At 47.5% G+C, this 17,669-nt stretch overlaps 1 protein-coding gene across 1 annotated transcript in view; it reads right to left on the bottom strand.

Annotated features, from left to right (window-relative positions):
- Positions 1-17,669, bottom strand: part of EML6 (EMAP like 6) — a gene marked incomplete at both ends in the record, with an annotated part of 312,634 nt that overhangs the window by 17,311 nt on the left and 277,654 nt on the right. The window contains 5 exons of the mRNA XM_082672746.1: positions 3,550-3,723; positions 4,089-4,109; positions 4,733-4,831; positions 6,317-6,446; positions 9,579-9,657. Of these exons, the coding sequence (XP_082528872.1) occupies positions 3,550-3,723; positions 4,089-4,109; positions 4,733-4,831; positions 6,317-6,446; positions 9,579-9,657 (503 nt within the window). The remainder of the gene's footprint in view (positions 1-3,549; positions 3,724-4,088; positions 4,110-4,732; positions 4,832-6,316; positions 6,447-9,578; positions 9,658-17,669) is intronic.

The raw sequence follows: 17,669 nt of genomic DNA, 5'->3' as shown, positions 1-17,669 counted from the left end.
CCAGAGCATCAAGACCCTGTCAGCCACACAGCTCAGAAGAAAAGGGAGAAAAAAAGAAAGAAAGAAAGAAAAAAGTAAAACAAAATAAAATTGTTATGAAAATTAAAATTAAAAAAATTATTAAAACAAAAAATAAAAAGACAGCAAGCAAGCCAATAAACAAATCTACCAATGATAGTAAGCTCTAAATACTAAACTAAGATAAACATAAAACCAGAAACAAATTATATGCAGAAAGCAAACCTCAAGTCTACAGTTGCTCCCAAAGTCCACCACCTCAGATTTGGGGTGATTCATTGTCTATTCAGGTATTCCACAGGTGCTGGGTACATCAAGTTGATTGTGGAGCTTTAATCCGCTGCTCCTGAGGCTGCTGGGAGAGATTTCACCTTCTCTTCTTTGTTCGCACAGCTCGTGGGGTTCGGCTTTGGATTTGGCCCTGCCTCTGTGTGCAGGTCGCCTGAGGGCATCTGTTCATCGCTCAGACAGGACGGGGTTAAAGTAATAGCTGATTAGGGGGCTCTGGCTCATTCAGGCCGGGGGGAGGGAGGGGTACGGATGCCAGGCGAGCCTGGGGCAGCAGAGACCGGCGGGACGTTGCACCAGCCTGAGGCGCGCCGTGCGTTCTCCTGGGGAAGTTGTCCCTGGATCACGGGACCCTGGCAGTGGCGGGCTGCACAGACTCCGGGGAGTGGAGGTATGGATAGTGACCTGTGCTTGCAAACAGGCTTCTTGGTGGCTGCAGCAGCAGCCTTAGTGTCTCATGCCCATCTCTGGGGTCCGCGCTGATAGCCACGGCTCGCGCCCATCTCTGGAGCTCGTTTAGGCGGTGCTCTGAATCTCCTCTCCTCGCGCACCACGCAACAATGGTCTCTTGCCTCTTCGGCAGCTCCAGACTTTTTCCCGGACTCCCTCCCGTCTAGCTGTGGCGCACTAGCCCCTTCAGGCTGTGATCCTGCCACCAACCCCAGTCCTCTCCTTGGGATCCGACCGAAGCCCGAGCCTCAGCTCCCAGCCCCGCCCACCCCGGTGGGTGAGCAGACAAGCCTCTCGGGCTGGTGAGTGCTGGTCGGCACCAATCCTCTGTGCGGGAATCTCTCCACTTTGCCCCCCGCACCCCTGTTGCTGCGCTCTCCTCCATGGTTCTGCCGCTTCTCTGCCGCCGCTCCGTCTCTGCCTGAGAAGGGGCTTCCTAGTGTGTGGAAACCTTTCCTCCTTCACAGCTCCCTCCCAGTGGTGCAGGTCCCATCCCTATCCTTTTGTCTCTGTTGTTTCTTTTTTCTTTTGCCCTACCCAGGTACGTGGGGGGTTTCTTGCCTTTTGGGAGGTCTGAGGTCTTCTGCCAGCGTTCAGTAGGTGTTCTGTAGGAGCTGTTCCACATGTAGATGTATTTCTGATGTACTTGTGAGGAGGAAGGTGATCTCCACGTCTTATTCCTCTGCCATCTTGAAGGTCCTCCCTTGAGTTTTTAATGTTTATTTTAAACTTCTTTTCTTTCCATTTTCTGCTTATTCTTAATGTCTTAATTCCAACTTCCTCTTAATCAATCTCCCTATTTTATTTACTCACATACTTTTTTTCTTCCCCTCTTCCTCATCACTTGTATTTATTTACTTTTAAATGGCTATTAGAGTACTGGTGGGTTCTTAACATGGCTGGGCCTGTAGCCAGCCCTCAGACACTCCCTCCTGGAATCCCTTCCCAGGAATGGCTGGGGAGACCCTCAGGTTACCTCTCAGGGCAGTAATTGTCTCCCTGCAGATGGAATGCCTGACTTACTGGAACAGATTCCTCACTACCTAGGGCTCAGAGCTTTTAAAAAACATGGTCCCCAAGGATACTATAAACTAATTTAAAAAACAACAGACTGGAAGAAAACATATGCGATGCTTTAAAAGACAATCAGTAAAGAGCTACAAAGCATAAGCAAAAGACAACCCTCCCACCCACAGAAAAAAAAAGGATTTGAACAGCTGAACTGCAGAAGCAGCAATGTAAGTGGCCAATAAAGAGATGGAAAGAGGATTAATTTCAGCAATCATGGGGAAAATACAAAATAAATAACATGCACATTTCTTCTAATCCACTGTTTGCTTTTGCCTTGTTTTAATCTCATGGACACTTCTAATTGTGAAGATGCCTGTCTCCCTCTTTGCACTGGCTTCCAGGTTGCTCAGAACAAATTTCATACACGTATCTAGGACCTGACAACATGCATTTTATATATTAAGCTCATTTTTTTATTCCATTTAATTTTGTTTCACACACACACAGACACACACACACACCCCCCCAAGGGTTCCACAAGATAATTTGTTAAAGACAAATGAGAAATGAATAATACACTCTCTAATGATAACAAAGAATGGCTATAAACCTCCCTCAAAACTACATTATTTATCTGTAAGCAGGACTTGAAGTGAAGGCAAAAACTACACATAATCAGCTCAGAAGAGCTGCTGGTTGGTGTCAGGCTATGAGACATTATCGCTGACTTAGAACCCTTCCATAAAGACAAATCCTGGTTCCAACAAAGATAATGGGAGAAAATTACCAAAGGGAAGACTTCTCTTTTTCCTGGGAGCTTATTTAAAAGTCCTGGCTCCACCAATCCACTTGGGAAGTCAGAAGGGGCCCTAGGTGAGCAAGAGACAAGGCAGTGACAGGTACTGTGCTGGGGCAGGTACTGTGCTGGGGCAGGTACTGTGCTGGGACAGGTACTGTGCTGGGGCAGGTGCTGTGCTGGGACAGGTACTGTGCTGGGACAGGTACTGTGCAGGGGCAGGTACTGTGCCTGAGATCATGCACAGATCTCCCTCTGAGATCATGGGACTCGAGAAGCCCTGGATTGGAGAAGTGCTTCCTCTGTGCCTGCCTGGCTTAGCATGCCCCAGATACAGGCGGCCCGGCTGGAGACAGACCTCATTATTAACTAACTGGATCCGCTTTTGCCACCCTGAGAATATACATGGAAGATTGCATACATTTGATCCAAAGAAGACTGTAAATTTAGTAGCAGCCTGTGTGCACGCACATATTGGGGGAGGACAAGATAGAAATCTTGTCACATTAAATGTAAGTCTTAATTATAAGGTGAATCCCCATTTCAAAAATGTTAATAAAAAGAGTTTCTAAGACTATGGTGATAAAACCCCATCCCAGTTCCTGTAAGAAGGCAATCAGGGTGACAAAGCTGCAGCAGGATCCAGGGTTCACCAGACAGACAAGGAAGTTTGGGTAGGTAGGTGATGAGGACAGAAATGGTGGAGGCTGCTGCCTCCTGTCTGAGGAGGGAGCCAGCCAGCACTGAGCCACTTTCCCAAAGTGCCCAAAGACCCTTCACTGACCAGCTCAGGACTCCAGAGGCCATGGGGTCCAGGGATGCAGTGGCAGCTGATGAGCAGTTTCTCTAGGATCCCAAGAGCCCTGGTTTCTGCTGATGCGGCAGCAGTGCCTATGGTGGGCCGTGGAGTGAGGCAGATCTAGGTTGGAGCCCAGCCCATGCCACAAACAAGCCTCCCAGAGGGACAGAAAGCCCGCTTCCCTTACCCTCCTGCCAGCGCCAGACGGTGATGGTGTGCTCGGGGTCCACGCCCACTGACACCAGCAGCTTCCCGGTTGCGCTGAAGTTGATGTAATTCACCCCCTTCGAGTGGAAGCACCGCAGCACGGAGAGGGTGTGTTTGGTCATGGCGTCCCACACGTGGATGGAAGGTGTTGCTCCTGAATGTGGGAGGTACGACGAAGAGCTAAGGCTGGGGAATGGCGGAGCCGAGGCAACGCTGACGCTCACCTAAAAGCCGCTTTAGGACAGGTGTTCGGGGCGTTAGAGTGACGGGGGCTAAGAGACCTATGGCCTGGCCTGGCCGGAGGTGAGAGACAACGGGAAACATCTGCTGTGCTTTCAGAGGCAGAGACCTAAGGGTGTTTATGTCCAACACACACACTCGAGGTGGAGTTTACACAAAGGAAACTGGTGAGGTCAATGATTTGTATCTGCAACTCAGCCAGGTACAATCAGCAAACGAAGTACACAGACATGGTTTCGCTGTGCAGATTCAAACTACTCACAGGTGGGACAGCCTTACCTGGGGTCTCCGTAATATCACCTGCATTGGATGAGCAATGGCAATGAGGAAGCGTCAAGGGAAAACAATAGCTAAAATAAGTCATGTTTCTAAGAGTGAAGCACTTAACACCAGCATCAGAAAGTTCCAAATTAAATTTTAAAATGGGCATGGGTTCAATGAAAACAAGCAGGAAGATATGTTTGGAAAAATTGCCTTTGAAATGACAGAGTTAAAAGAAAACAACCACCACTCTTCACAAATGTGAATCAGTTCACATTTGTCATTGGCATTTTCCTAGAGTGAGAAGAGCCAGGCACACATATTGGAATCTACCCTTGCCAAGCACAACCTCCAGGCTTCAGATGTGGGGCTCTTCACTTGACACCTGGGCTCTGAAAAATTATTCTCACAAGTCCCCAGGGATGGGGGCCACCCGTTTATTTGGATGATGAGGCTCTGGTCTGACTTAATGGTCCTTCAGGTCACCAATCACTGGTTGTATCAACTCAGGCAACATTGATACATTCAGGGCTCAAAAAATCAAGAGTGACATCAAGAAAGGGTGGATACCAATGACCTGCCTGCTGCCTCCCCAGTAACTGCTGCTAAGTCAATGTCTCTGCTCAGCTGGGAGAGCCTCGGCGGCTGCAGGACCCTCCTACCTATCTGGCTGGTGGCCACCACGTTTCTGTACTTGGGGTGCTGGTTCACCGTGAGGCAGAGGATGTCATCCGTGTGCTCCAGGTAGAAGCTCTGGCTCCCTAGGAGAGATGGGGCAGGGTGAGCAGGGGACTGAAAGAGCTCTTGGGGCAACCCCAAAGCTTTGTGTGAGTCTTTGGAAAGGCCTTGTAGAAGCAAGAGCTTAAAGTGCCGAACTCTCACTTTCGGAATCATCCTTAGGGAGACGGGAGCTCCTTTGGAGAGCTGGTATCTGTTATCTAATCTAAACACACAAGTTCCACTTCAATCCTTCTGTATCCTGGGTGGCGCCCAAGTGCACAGGCTTCCAGAGTCCAGAACGGTTCCTCCTCCTGCAGCCCAGGACCCACGGCTTCTCAGTGTCTCTTCCTCTGGGCAGGGCAGGGAGGGGGCACCTGGAGATAGCGCTTTGCTGAGCAAAATGGCACTACGTACTAATTGGAAAGGGAAGACTAAACAGGAGAACACTTAGGAAATCCCTTTTAGTCATCTTTATCTATCCAAGTGCTAATCTCCTGGGTGCCTGGATAGCACAGGTGATGGCTTCACCCCCCTGAAGCCCTAAGTCAACATGTGTCACAGGAAGTGGAAGAAAGGACAGGAAAAGCTTTATCGTCTATTGCAGCAAACAGTTTGCTGACTGCCCAAGTGGTCACTGTAAACCCACCCAAATGCACAGGAACTGAGAGGTGAGTGATGGCATGGAATACAGCACATTGCTACTAACCTGGTAACATGTGGCTAGAAAATTGAGCAAAATGTATAGAAAATTCCAAGGCTCCCCTCGCCCCCAAAAACCAAATCATTATGTGCCCAGTGATTTTACTGTCTAAAAAAATCTATGCATGAACTACAAAAAACTATGAAGGAGCATAAAAATTTGAGGGGAAGAAAAGGTTTATTTTAAGATATAAAGCAAATAAAGGCAACATGTTACTGTGTTTAAATCTTGTGGTAAAAATAAGCGTGTCTATTAAATTAGTTTCTGAATGATTCTTTTTGCTTGAGGTGTTTCTTTTTAAACTTTTTTTTAAATTTAAGAGTCATTCTATAGTTAAGGGACATTTTAGGTATTCTTGTTTATTGTTCTCATTCTCACTGTGAATGTGGTTAATTATTCAAAACAAACAAAACTTGAAAATCTGAGTTGCTGAAAATTTTGGTGACTGTTAAAAATCAATGAGAAAAGTTCCCCCATTTTTTATTCTTGGTTACTGTCTATAAGGGTTTCTCTACTCCCCACACCCTCCTTCTGGCTTCCCTCCATCCCTCTCGGCCTCCGTGGAGCTGATGGAAACACCGACACCTCCCTTCCAGGGCCTGAGATGAGATGCGGCTGGGTGAGGGATAAAGAGAAAGAGGGTTTGACTCTGTGAACGTGGGCCTGAGCATCTTCCAGGACTACATGACACCAGTCTGGAATGGAGCGGAATGGCTCTAAAGGGAAGAGAGAGCTTAAGCTTTCGGGCATTTAACCAGTGGGAACGTGCATAAAAGGCTAAAATAAAAGCCTGTGTTCAGATGGCGGTTTCTCCCAACCCATTTACCTGTGGACAGGTTCTGAACGATGCCGGCCGCGGCCGCGTGGAAGATGATGTCAGCACCGTCATTCAGGTAATGCAGGTTATTGCGACAGTCAAACCCTCTGTAGCCAAACACGTGGTCGAGAGCCAGCTCCTACATTCCCACACAAGGATGAAAGGGTCCTTAGAGGAAGTAACGGCACAGGAACAAACCCGCACGTCGGGGACACGCATGTCATGGGGACCATGAGGCTGGTGAGACAGCCAACCACTCACTCCTTGACCAGCTGGGGATACAGTGCAACCCTTTCTTTACTTCTTTGACATAATAGGGGGACAGGCTAACATGTAGAATTACAGTGAGTTTTTGAAATAGAAAAGATTTGCTTCCTTGCTTCTCAGGCGAGGCAAAGCCTACCAAGGTGATATCCGGTAAAGGTTACCCAGAAGTTTTACGTCTGCGCCTTGGCAGGTGCTCTCGAAGGTGAGCTGAATGGTGTCTCAGAGCTCTGCTCTGATTCGCCCAGAGGCAGCAGGGACCGGCAGAGCACGGCACTGAGGCAAATGCCATGCTCATTCTGTTGCTTGGTGCTTGCCCTACAAAGTTTCTACACCATCTACATTCTTTTCTCCCCAACAACTAGATACTGTTCTAGGTTTACAGTCTTTCTCTTCTTCCTGCCTTGTCTTCCAGGACAAAAGCAGTGACTGATTCAGATCAGCTCTGTTCTTGATTCGACTTGACACACCTGTACTGTTGGCAGCTCTTCTGCACCGGGCACCTTGCTGGTTGGGGCTTGCGGGGGGAGGGATACAAGATTAAGAAGATGTGGGTCCCTTTTCTCTAGGTTTCCTGATTCTAGCCTTTTCTCTCTCCAAAGCTTGCGAATTGCAAACATCAGATTAATTCTAAAATACCACAACACCTCCTTACTCAGAAGCATTCAATGACTTTCACTACCTATGGGTGAGTCCAGACTCCTTAAGTTGGCACAATCAGGCCCTATTCTCACATCTCCTGTGACCCTTGGTCAAGCTGACATGTCCATTTAGCCCACATATCAGGAGGTTTCCTATTTTTATGACTCTTTTTTTTTTTAAATTATCTCTCACCTGGAAAGCCCTTCTCCTCCTTTCAACTGAGCGAGCGGCTACCCACCTCTAGTCTCTTCCCCACCCCATGTCTTTCCCAGAAACTGCGTGTGTAATATGTGATTCCCCAGTCTAGGTGGACAACTGACTCAAGCTGGGCCAATCAGATAGTTTCCGCCAGGAATTTAGAATTGAGGACCCTGGTAAGAGATGTAAAACTTGGGCACTGGATAGCACCACAGTCTACTAAAGAAGTTCAAGAAGTCTGCAGGAAAAGAGACGAATGCGTCAGGCATGCACGAGGCCCTGCTGGGCAGAAAGAGGCACCATCTTGGCTCAGAGCAGCTTTTCAGCTCCTGGACCCTGTCTTTCCTGAAGTTCAGCTGTATTTCTTGACCTGTGCTGTGTTCTATGATAAACCCCCCGCAACATATTTCCCTTTTCCAATACAAATGTTTCAGATAGATTTTCCTGCCTCGGGAGTTTGGAGCGCAGCAGAGGAGAGAGATGAGTAGGGAACTACGGTAGTAGAGCCCGACAAGGGTGTGGAGGAGGGGGTGTGGGGAGGGTGGAGTACAGGAGGGTTAGGGCGGGGAGCATCAGGGAAGATTGCACAGAGAAGGGCTTGGAAGGGTGGGGTGTGGGGAGGGAAGAGGAGGAGGCTTCTCAGCATAAGGAGCTTGAAATCACAGGGGCCTGAAAGTCCCAGGCAGCCTCAGAGAACATTCATGGCTGTGGGGTTAGACACATGAGTTGCAGTGGAGAATCTCAGGTGATGAGCTAGGAAGGGGGCTCCTAGGTGAGGTTCTGAAACCATGAGCTTGGATCCCATCAGGAATGTGGGAATCTCCTGGGTCTTAAAGCTGGGGTGAGGCATGAAGAGTTGTATTTTCAAGAGCTAACTCTGTGGGCAGCAAAGGCATGTGTCAAAGAGGAAAGGGAAAAGTCTGGAGGCAGAAAGAACAGTTAGGAGGCCTCTTTCAGAAAACAGCAGGTCCCCTGGAGCTGCCATCCTAACAACGGAGTACTGGCTTGGTGATCTTGGGCTGGGGCCTAACATATCACTTGACTTCTCTGAGCTATAGTGTTCTCATCTGTAAAATGGAACAATAATGGTACCCACCTTGTAGGTAGATGTGAGGCATGTGTGAAATACTTGGTGGGAAGTATATATACAGCAAGGTACTGGCACACGGCAAGGGCTCAAACAACATTAGAGACAGTGAATAAGCCTGCACTCTCTACGCACCCCACTCCCTGAGTGGTACTAGGTACAGGGAAAAGGGGCCAGGTCTGGGACATTTTTGAGTTAGTACCCATAGGACCTGGGAAGGGTCTGAAGGAACCCTTCAAGGCAGGGCTGAAAGAACGTGACCCAGGGGATGTGGGGATGGGACTCTGGTCACTGCTGGGGGACACAGTACTGTGTGGAAGGGAGAGAGGATAAGGGAGAGCCATCGGGTCCAGTTAGGGTCACTTGAAGGCATCTGTGGCAGGGGTCCCCAACCCCCAGGCCACAGACCAGTGCCTGTTAGGAACCGGCCACACAGCAGGAGGTGAGCAGCGGGTGAGCGATAGAAGCTTCACCTGTATTTACAGCCGCTCCCCATGGCTCTCATTACCACCTGAGCTCTGCCTCCTGTCAGATCAGCGGTGGCATTAGATTCTCACAGGAGCGCGAACCCTACTGTGAACTGCGCATGCGAAGGATCTAGGTTGTGCGCTCCTTATGAGAATCTAATGCCTGATGATCTGAGGTGGAGCTGAGGCAATGATGCTAGCGATGGGGAGCAGCTGCAAATACAGATTATCATTAGCAGAGAGGTTTGACTGCACAGAGACCGTAATAAATCAATTGCTTGCAGACTCATACCAAAACCCTATCCGTGAGTGGCAAGCGAAAACAAGCTCAGGGCTCCCACTGATTCTGCATTATGGTGAGTTGTATAATTATTTCATTAAATATTACAATGTAATAATAATAGAAGCACACAATAAGTGTAATGCACTTGAATCATCCCCAAACCATCTGCACCTCCCCCCGCATCCGCAGAAAAACTGTCTTCCACGAAACCAGTCCATGGTGCCCAAAAGGTTGGGGACCGCTGTGTGGGACTTGCAGATGGTGATGTCCACCAGGCAGATCTTAGAACATCGATATCAGATTAAAAGCAAAATAGTTGAACCTCCTCACCTCAACCAATTTCTTTTTTTTGGTGATACTGTTCTTCTGGAGTTTCTCAGGCTGGGGAGCTGCTCTGCTAACGGGTGGTCTAGAACAGAGAGTGGCCAAAAGAAATACAGTGTTGAACAAAAGGCAGCAAGGTTGCTTGTCCAGCGAGGTCAGCTAAGACCAGTGCCAGGCTCTCTCCCCTCCCCCACTTGGAGGACCCCACGCCTGGGTTTGATCTGTCCTGCCCCCTCCCTCCCCCCCACCCCCCACCCCAGGAAAAGCTGTTTCTGACATTTTGGGTCCTGGATTCACAGGCACCGGGTTGGGCTTCCCCACACGTAAGGCATCAGAGCCAGGGTCAGTCCCTCTCTCCTGGGAGCCAGGAAGAATGCATGAGCCAGAGGGGCTGGTCTTAAAACTAAAGAGGAGCCTAAGTCTGGGAAGGAAGAGGCCACACTTCCTGAACCCACCGGCCACTCTTCAGACAGGGATGTACCAACACCGTTCAGAATTAGGTGGCCAGAGATCATGGCGTGTTGTGAAGTAGGACTTATAAGCCATGCCTGGGAACGGGCCCTGAAGCCCAAGTGCCCAGGTCATTCTTGCCACACAAAAGGGCACGTAGGAAGCAAAGGCATGAAAGACAGAACAAACTCCTCCACTGCCCTGTCCCTCAGGGTCATGGTCTGCATTCAACTGCTACCACCATGCCCAAGGTTACTTTTCCCTGCTTGGTTTTGGAGATCTGGGCCTCCAATTTTAATTAAGAGATTTCTTTAATGGGTAAGCCCTCAAGGACTTGTATATGAGGAAGGCCATCTTTTGGTAACAGACTTCTCTCAGAGTTTAGGGGCCCAGGGATGAACAGGTGGGACCTGCATCTGCTCCCACCATTAGCTACGGCTCTTGGGCTATGCAAAGAGAAAGGATTACCTGGATCCCCTTGCGAGCAGCACACAAAGCCAAGTGAGAGACTTAGTACAGGTCAGAGCCACACTAGCAAGCACCTCATTCATGCACAAGCATCGTCCAAGTGAACAGACATGCCCGTGTGGCACACACCATGCTTCCCGAGCATGCCAGCAAAGAGCTAAAACAGAAATGAAAGAGTGCACCGCTCTGCAAATTCAGAAAGCTCATACCCTGGCGTCTCTGGGCAAACTCTGCACTAAAGCGCCTACAGGATAGGGAGAAAAAAGGAAGCCTTGTCACTGCTTCCGCACCCTCTACGGACTTTGCCAGTGCGCCTGGGGCCACTGCTTATTTTAGAGTGTGCTGGGGAGAAACTTGTTGTCAGAAGAACAATCACATCCTCCTGGATGTCGTTGGGAGTTAGGCACAATGGCTGCTTTGTGTCTGACTCAAGTTCAATAATTTAGCCTAATCATTCGCAGTGTTTCTTGGGAGGGCAGCTTGCCTGCTGGAAGGGCTTGCGTTTTTGTGCTGGGGAGAAACAAGGTAGCTTTATTTTCTCAGAAACTCTTCAGTCAAAACATGTTATGTAATCATAAGTGATAATTGGACCAAATGGCATCACAATCACCACCGGAGAATGGGGAGAGAGCGCGTCTCTGCAAAACGACACCCCCGGCTGATATCATCGCCGCCAAATTGAGCAAAAGCGGGAGGCCGGGGGCAGGCCAGTTTTCACAATTAGACTGCCTTCGCATTAATTATCGCTTCCCGGGACATCTGCTCTTTCTTCTGTTTTAGTGGAACTTTTAAATGAAATCCGTGGGTTTCTTCTTCCACCTAAGAGTCTTCGAATGTATGACAAAAGCAAGCCAAGGTCTGAGATGGGAGCAAGGGGACGCTGGGACTAGAGCACGGTTCATAAGGCAGAATTTGAGATTACACGCCGGGCTTGTTTTCAGGGCATACTCAGGTTGTATAATATGTCACATATTATACAGTGTATACAGAGTATGCATACAAGCACAACCACTGTGTATTTATATATACAGGAGATTGTGTATATATATACACGTAGAGGCAATCCGATGCTTTCTTTCACCTTGATTTTCAGTTAAAAACTGAAAAGTAAAGCAATCTCAGAATGTTTCTTTCTTATTTCACAAGCATGTTTACAGCTGTATTGCTTCAAAACGGAAGATGAGGGGGCAAAAGGCAGAAACCTGCATTGTGGCAAATTCAGCAGAGTGTAAGTATAGACCCTTCACGGTTGTGAATTCTGCATGAACGCTTAGTTCTAGATGCTCATCGAACACCTGGGCTTTTGCAGAGTGCTGTGCATACTTACTTGACAATTCCCTGCCTCCAAAGGAAAGCAAGTTAAAACACAATACAAGCATTAAAGGCTTCTTTCCAGGCATCTATAAACAGGGTGCATAACATCAGATGTGGTAGGGACTGCCAACAATTTCAAACACAGCCAAACACTGGAGGTTTAGCATTTTTCAGTGGATCTAAATCCTTCCAGATTCAGATTCCTTTGGAAACGTGAGTCTGAAAAGCTTTGCTGAGGTGGGAAAGAGTAGAGCGTGTGAGAACATTCACTCACTTTTCAGTCCAATAAACTCTTTATAGCTGGTTGTTCCCAGCTGGCACACAGGACGGGAGAGGGAGGAGGCCGTGAGTGCAACTGGGAATCAGCAGGGAGGTGCAGAGAGGTTAAGGGCTAGGAAGGCGAGCCATGGGGGAAGGGGGGAGGAGCAGAGACACGAAGGGGCCTCATGGGGGCAAGTGGGGCTCTGAAGAGACTCTGGGAAACAAAGGAGAAAGAGTTTCCATTGGGAAAGAAATTTAAGGAGGGAACCTGGCAAGAGAGCAAGCGAAGTGGATAATCAGGAGAGAGGAGGAAGGACAGGCTTGAGCTTGGAGAAGGCGGGAGTGCAGCTATTCAAGTAAGAGAGGGTGGAGGAGAGGTCTGGGAGCTCAAGTGTGTGATGTGGTGTTAAGTCACGAGGCAGCCCTATTCCTCCCCAGTGCTGGGGGTGCAAGCTGCTGGAGACCCACCCCACTCCCCTGAGTGGAGTCACCACCCCAGGCCCCATGTTTCCTGTGGGCATGGAAGGACCGTGACGGGTCAATCCCAGCTGCAACCCCACTGCCCAGCAGCTCAGCTGCTGAAGAGAAAGCTTAGACACACTTGAAGACATGTGAGTGTTACCCTGACACAGGCTCTCACCCCACAAAGGGCCCCAGGGGTGGCCAGCGCCCAGGTATTCACCTCCCCACCCGTCGCCCCTCCCTGGGGTGCTGGGCTGGCAAAGCAAGGGGTGGAGCAGAGTACACGATGACCTGAGATGCACTGAAGAGGGTTCAATGCCAGGGCTCTTGGGGCAGCTTCTGAAGTCACTGAGGAGGTCAAGGAAGTCAGTCACAACCCAAGACGAGCGCAACGTGAGAGCCAACTAGGGAGGAAGGCTCAGAAAGCCTGTGAGAAACAGAGTCGTTCCAAGCAGCTTCTATAAAGAGAGGTGCGGGTGTGGCGGAACTCAGCTTCATTTAGCCAAGAAATGCAAGTTTGGCATTGTTTTTAGTGTAGTTAGTCAGACCATGTTCAAAGTGTCCTTGGAGGAAACGTAGCTTTCTTCAGATTCCAAAATGTGCTATCAAAATGCTCTAAGAGTTTTCAAAATGTCTTGGGAAACCCAGCTATCCTTGATCCTGGTTCCAGGTGGGAACCAGTGGGTGATGTGAGCACTGTTTTAAAACTGTCCTCCAACAAGATCTATCACCCCCATGGATGGGCTGCAGGGACTCAGTGAAACCCCTGACATTCATGCCAAATTGTTTTGTACGTGTACATTTTTTCTGGGGAAAGGAGGCATGTTTTAATTATATTTTCAAAGATGTCTGGAGGGAGAGAGAGAGAGACAGACAGAGAGGGGGATTGGGATCAACTAAGAACCACTGCTCCAGGAAGAGTCCAGGTTTAAGAAAAGTCTCCAAAGCCATGGGAGCTCTCTATTATCAAAACAAAAGGAAACGGATTCTGTTCAACGTATTCCCATGTTTTCTAGAACCATCTATAGAGCTGCTCAGCGAAGAAGTAGAGTTGAAAGAAGGGTGTCAGGCAGGGGAACTATGCACTACCCTAAGAGAACCCTTCTATCTTGAAAATGCTCTTGACTGAAGCCTATAACACAGCCCTTTTTAACAAAATAGAGGTATACTCCCAGACTTGGCCATTTTAGGTGAACATCAAATTATTTGGGTGAAACATTGAGGGCATAAGGGACGGCGTAGAGGAAGTACAAGTAAAGGCGAAGACTACTGAAGAGGCCAGTGTAATAATCCAAGAGAGGGATGATGTATCTCTGGACTAAAGCAGTGGTTGTGAAGGAGACAAGTGAATATTTAAGGAAATATTGGTGAAGTATACCGCAAAGACTTTATAATTGATTAGCTCTAGGGGATGAAGGAGGAAGAGCAATTCAAGTGGAACACCAGTTCTCTGCTTGGGCCTCTAGGTGGACGGTGGCACCGCTGACTGAGACAGAAGAAGAGTTTTGAGGGAAGATGATGAGTTCCATTTTGGCATGTCAAACTTTGGACATCTGTGGGTTGGCTATACCAGCTGGAGGTTAAACTGAGAGGTGGGACTCAGACATATGACTTTGGGAATCATCAGCCAGTAGGTAGAACATATGAATCAGGGAGAGAGTGTAAGGTGAAAAAAGAGAATGGCCAAAAGTGAAATCCTAAGGACCAACAGCATGTGAGGGGCTGGAAGAGGAAGCAGAGATGGGGCACTGGGAAGGAATGGTTGGAGAGGTTGGAGGAGGGCCAGAAGAGATTGTTTCCAAAAGGTAAGTGACAGAAGAATATCTAAAACCGCACTGTCCAATATGGTAGCACTGGCCACATGCAGCTCTTGAGCACTTGAACTGTGGCTTGTCCACATTAAGATGTGTTATAACTGCAAAGCACACACCAGGTTTCGAAGACCTAGTAAAAATAATTCAAAAAAGAATATAAAATATGAATTATTTTTATATCGATTACACATGAAAATGACATTTTTATATTTGGGGTTAAATAAAATACATTATTAAAATTAGTTTCACCGTCTCTTTTAATTTTTGCAATGTGGCTACTAGAAAAATCATATACATGGCTTGCATTATATTTCTGTTGAACAATGCTACTCTAGAAGAAACAAGTTTGTCCTTTAAACAAGACAAAGAGGAGAATGGATTGGATTTGGGAATTAGAGAGTCACCATGACAGATGGAATGGCTGGAGAGTGAAGGAGAGACTTGGTAAGGTCTTGGTGAGAAGGAGAAAAGGGAGGGAACGTGAGGGTGGGAATATGTGTATAAGTGTAAAAGCTCAGCCAGAGGTCTTGTTTTCCTCCTGAAGAGAGTTAGGCGGGGATGGGAAAGACTGGAATGTGTTTCGTGGCTGAGGACATGGACCCAGTTTTGGGCAAGTGGCAGAGGAGACATAGGAAAGAGGAGAGATGATGAGGGAGCTCGGATGGATGGGAGGCTGGGGTCCAAGCACCAGCTTGAAGGAGGGACCAGCCTTGAAGAGGAGGGGGGTCTCACTTCCTCTGAGAGGAGAAGGAAGGAGGTGAATAGTTTTTGTGGGGTGGCGAATAGAAAGGACTCTGGTAAGGGCAATCGGTACCAATGTGATTTTCTAGTCAGAAGAGTGGAGGCGTGGGGCTGTAGGAGAAATATAGGAATGGAGAGCGGAGAGGACTGAAAGAGTGGCATTTAAGGAGGCAAAAAGTGAGGCCAGGAGGGAGCTGATGAAAAAAATGGAGGTGTCTAGACACTGGATGTCTTGATGAGGATGAAGATCAGGTGTTCTGGGAACGAGAAATCTAGAGGAGAGAAGGGTAAGTCATGGAGACAGGAGCTACGGGTGATGACTTAAGCCACAGCACAGCAGGAGCTGGGGTCGGCCAGTTGACCACTAGCCAGAGACAGGAAGTTGATAAACGACAGGAAGTGGGAGGCGGAGAAGATGGCAGAGCATGATGTGAACTTCAAAGGAGTGAAGTTCCTTTGAAGTGAGCACGCCGATATGCTTCACACACACCTGCAAGAAAGCCCGAGCCTCCACACCTTACACCCAGTGACATCGTTTCAAGGGGCACAAATCGTGCACCCTAACAACTGCTTCTGCAAATACCTTCTCAGTTATCACATCAGGACCACACAATGGTAAAAAGCAGGAGGGTAAACAACCCTAGTATCACCCATTCCCTCCAAATGGAGGTCTGAGAGATGTTCAGAGACTTGATTAAAATTAGAGGACCCAACGCCGCCAGTGTCTTCTGAGAGAGAGAGAGAGAGAGAAGCTCCCTCTTGGTAGAAGAGCGCTTACCCATTTGTGATATGTTCTTTAGCTCCATGTGCAAGTGGGTTTGAGTCAACTGATTCCACTGTAGGAGTATAATTTCCTAGGTGTGTTAATCTATTAAAAAGTCATTTTTTAGCACTTCATAGCACCTCTGCATTTTTATGCCCTGGAACATTCTTTGTGATAAAAAAATGAGCAAATTGTTTTCTAATGAATGGCAGGCTAAGTTCCTAAAATTATCAGTTACATAGAAGTCATTACTTTGCTTCAAACAACACAGAAAATCAAGGGGTGTGCAAAGGGAAAATCATTTATGAAGGTAGCATTAAATTCCCTTAAATCACTAACCATTCATCTTTCAGAAGAGTTACATGGCAAACAACAGGCCTTTGAAATGATTAATTTCAGCATATCGGGGTTTAATAGATATTGTAACTTCAGTTCCCTCCACCTTGTCAGAGAACAAGAAACTTGCCACCTTCTACCTGCTCAGGGCAGCTCTGAGCGTAGAACTCACAGAATTAAGGGATTCAGGGAAGAAGAATAATTTAGCCTGGAGAGAAATGCTCTGGAGTAGCAGAGCACTGCCCCGTTTGCCCTCCACGTGCTCAGTCACCCTCCCAGAGTGAGACCTGAGCTTAGCTCTCATGCAACACATATGCAACTGCAGGGCTCTGTACCAAATCTTAGGCTCTTTATGGTCCCTCCACCGTGGGATGGAGTGGTTTTAACAGATCTCAGTATGGTAAATTCAGCAGCACCTGCTAGCATGACTGTCAATTCTTAGAAACTCTTACACTACAAGCTCACAAAGCATCTACTGATCAGTGATGACAAAGGGCTTCTGTCAGGCCAGGGAAGCTGAGGAAAGTGCCAGGAGAGCTGGGCTGTTTATTCGTTGATGTCACCATGGATGGGAGCATGGTCCCGCTACATCATGCTCATCAAACCTCAGGCAAACTTGAAATGTGGATTCACTGATTAAAATAAGGCATTTTTCAAAAATGGGGGGCAGGTTCTCTCAGCAGACTTCTGTCCTCAAACATAGCATGAAAAGTAAAAAGAGAAACTGGGATTACCTATAGATGGTGGTTTGTTTCAATTCAGGGAACTCTATCTAAACTTTTCCCATATTTTTACACTCTGCCACTTGGGACCATGTTCTTTGTTTCATTGTAAATCTGCTGACTAAGAAGCTTTGTCTGTAAAAAGAACTTTTCAGTTCTTTTTGCCTCGGGTTATTGTAATAGATTTAAACCAAATAAACATTTAATTCCTAATGGATGGAGGGTATGAAGATAAAAAATCATTTAACCAAGAGCAGTTCCATGGCAAGATGGGGCATCATTCAGTTCTACATGGGTCACACCTTTCACCACAAAAGTAAGACCACCCATCGGTGCTAACAAAACAAAGGTAAAAGTGGTTTGCTGACAAAAAACAGATTTGCAGACCATTTTGAGGACAGATTAATTTACTTAAATATGCAGAGAAGCAGGCTAAGTAAATGTGTCCATTCATCTACTCGCTGAAGAAATATCTGTTCACTACGTACAAGGCACTGTGTGAGGCACATGGTGGTGACCATGATAGGCACAGGACTGACCCTTGATAAACTGAGAGTCGCATAGACGAAGTTTATAATTCAGTGGAACTTTAACTAGCTTGATACCATGGACCCATGTATTAAGGAACTAAGGATTCAAGGCAGCTATTAATTTGGGGCTGAAACAAAAACCACAAATCTAAAGCAAACCAATCCCCCTAAACATGATGTACAGTTTACTTCATAGGATTTTCTTTTTGTTTAAGTTCACAAATCTGTACAAATTG

This window comes from Grampus griseus, assembly GCF_964374135.1.
Source record: "Grampus griseus genome assembly, chromosome: 15".
In the NCBI taxonomy this organism is placed as follows: Eukaryota; Metazoa; Chordata; class Mammalia; order Artiodactyla; family Delphinidae; genus Grampus; species Grampus griseus.
The sequence above is the reverse complement of the archived record's forward strand: the minus strand, read 5'-3'. Positions and strand labels throughout refer to the sequence as shown.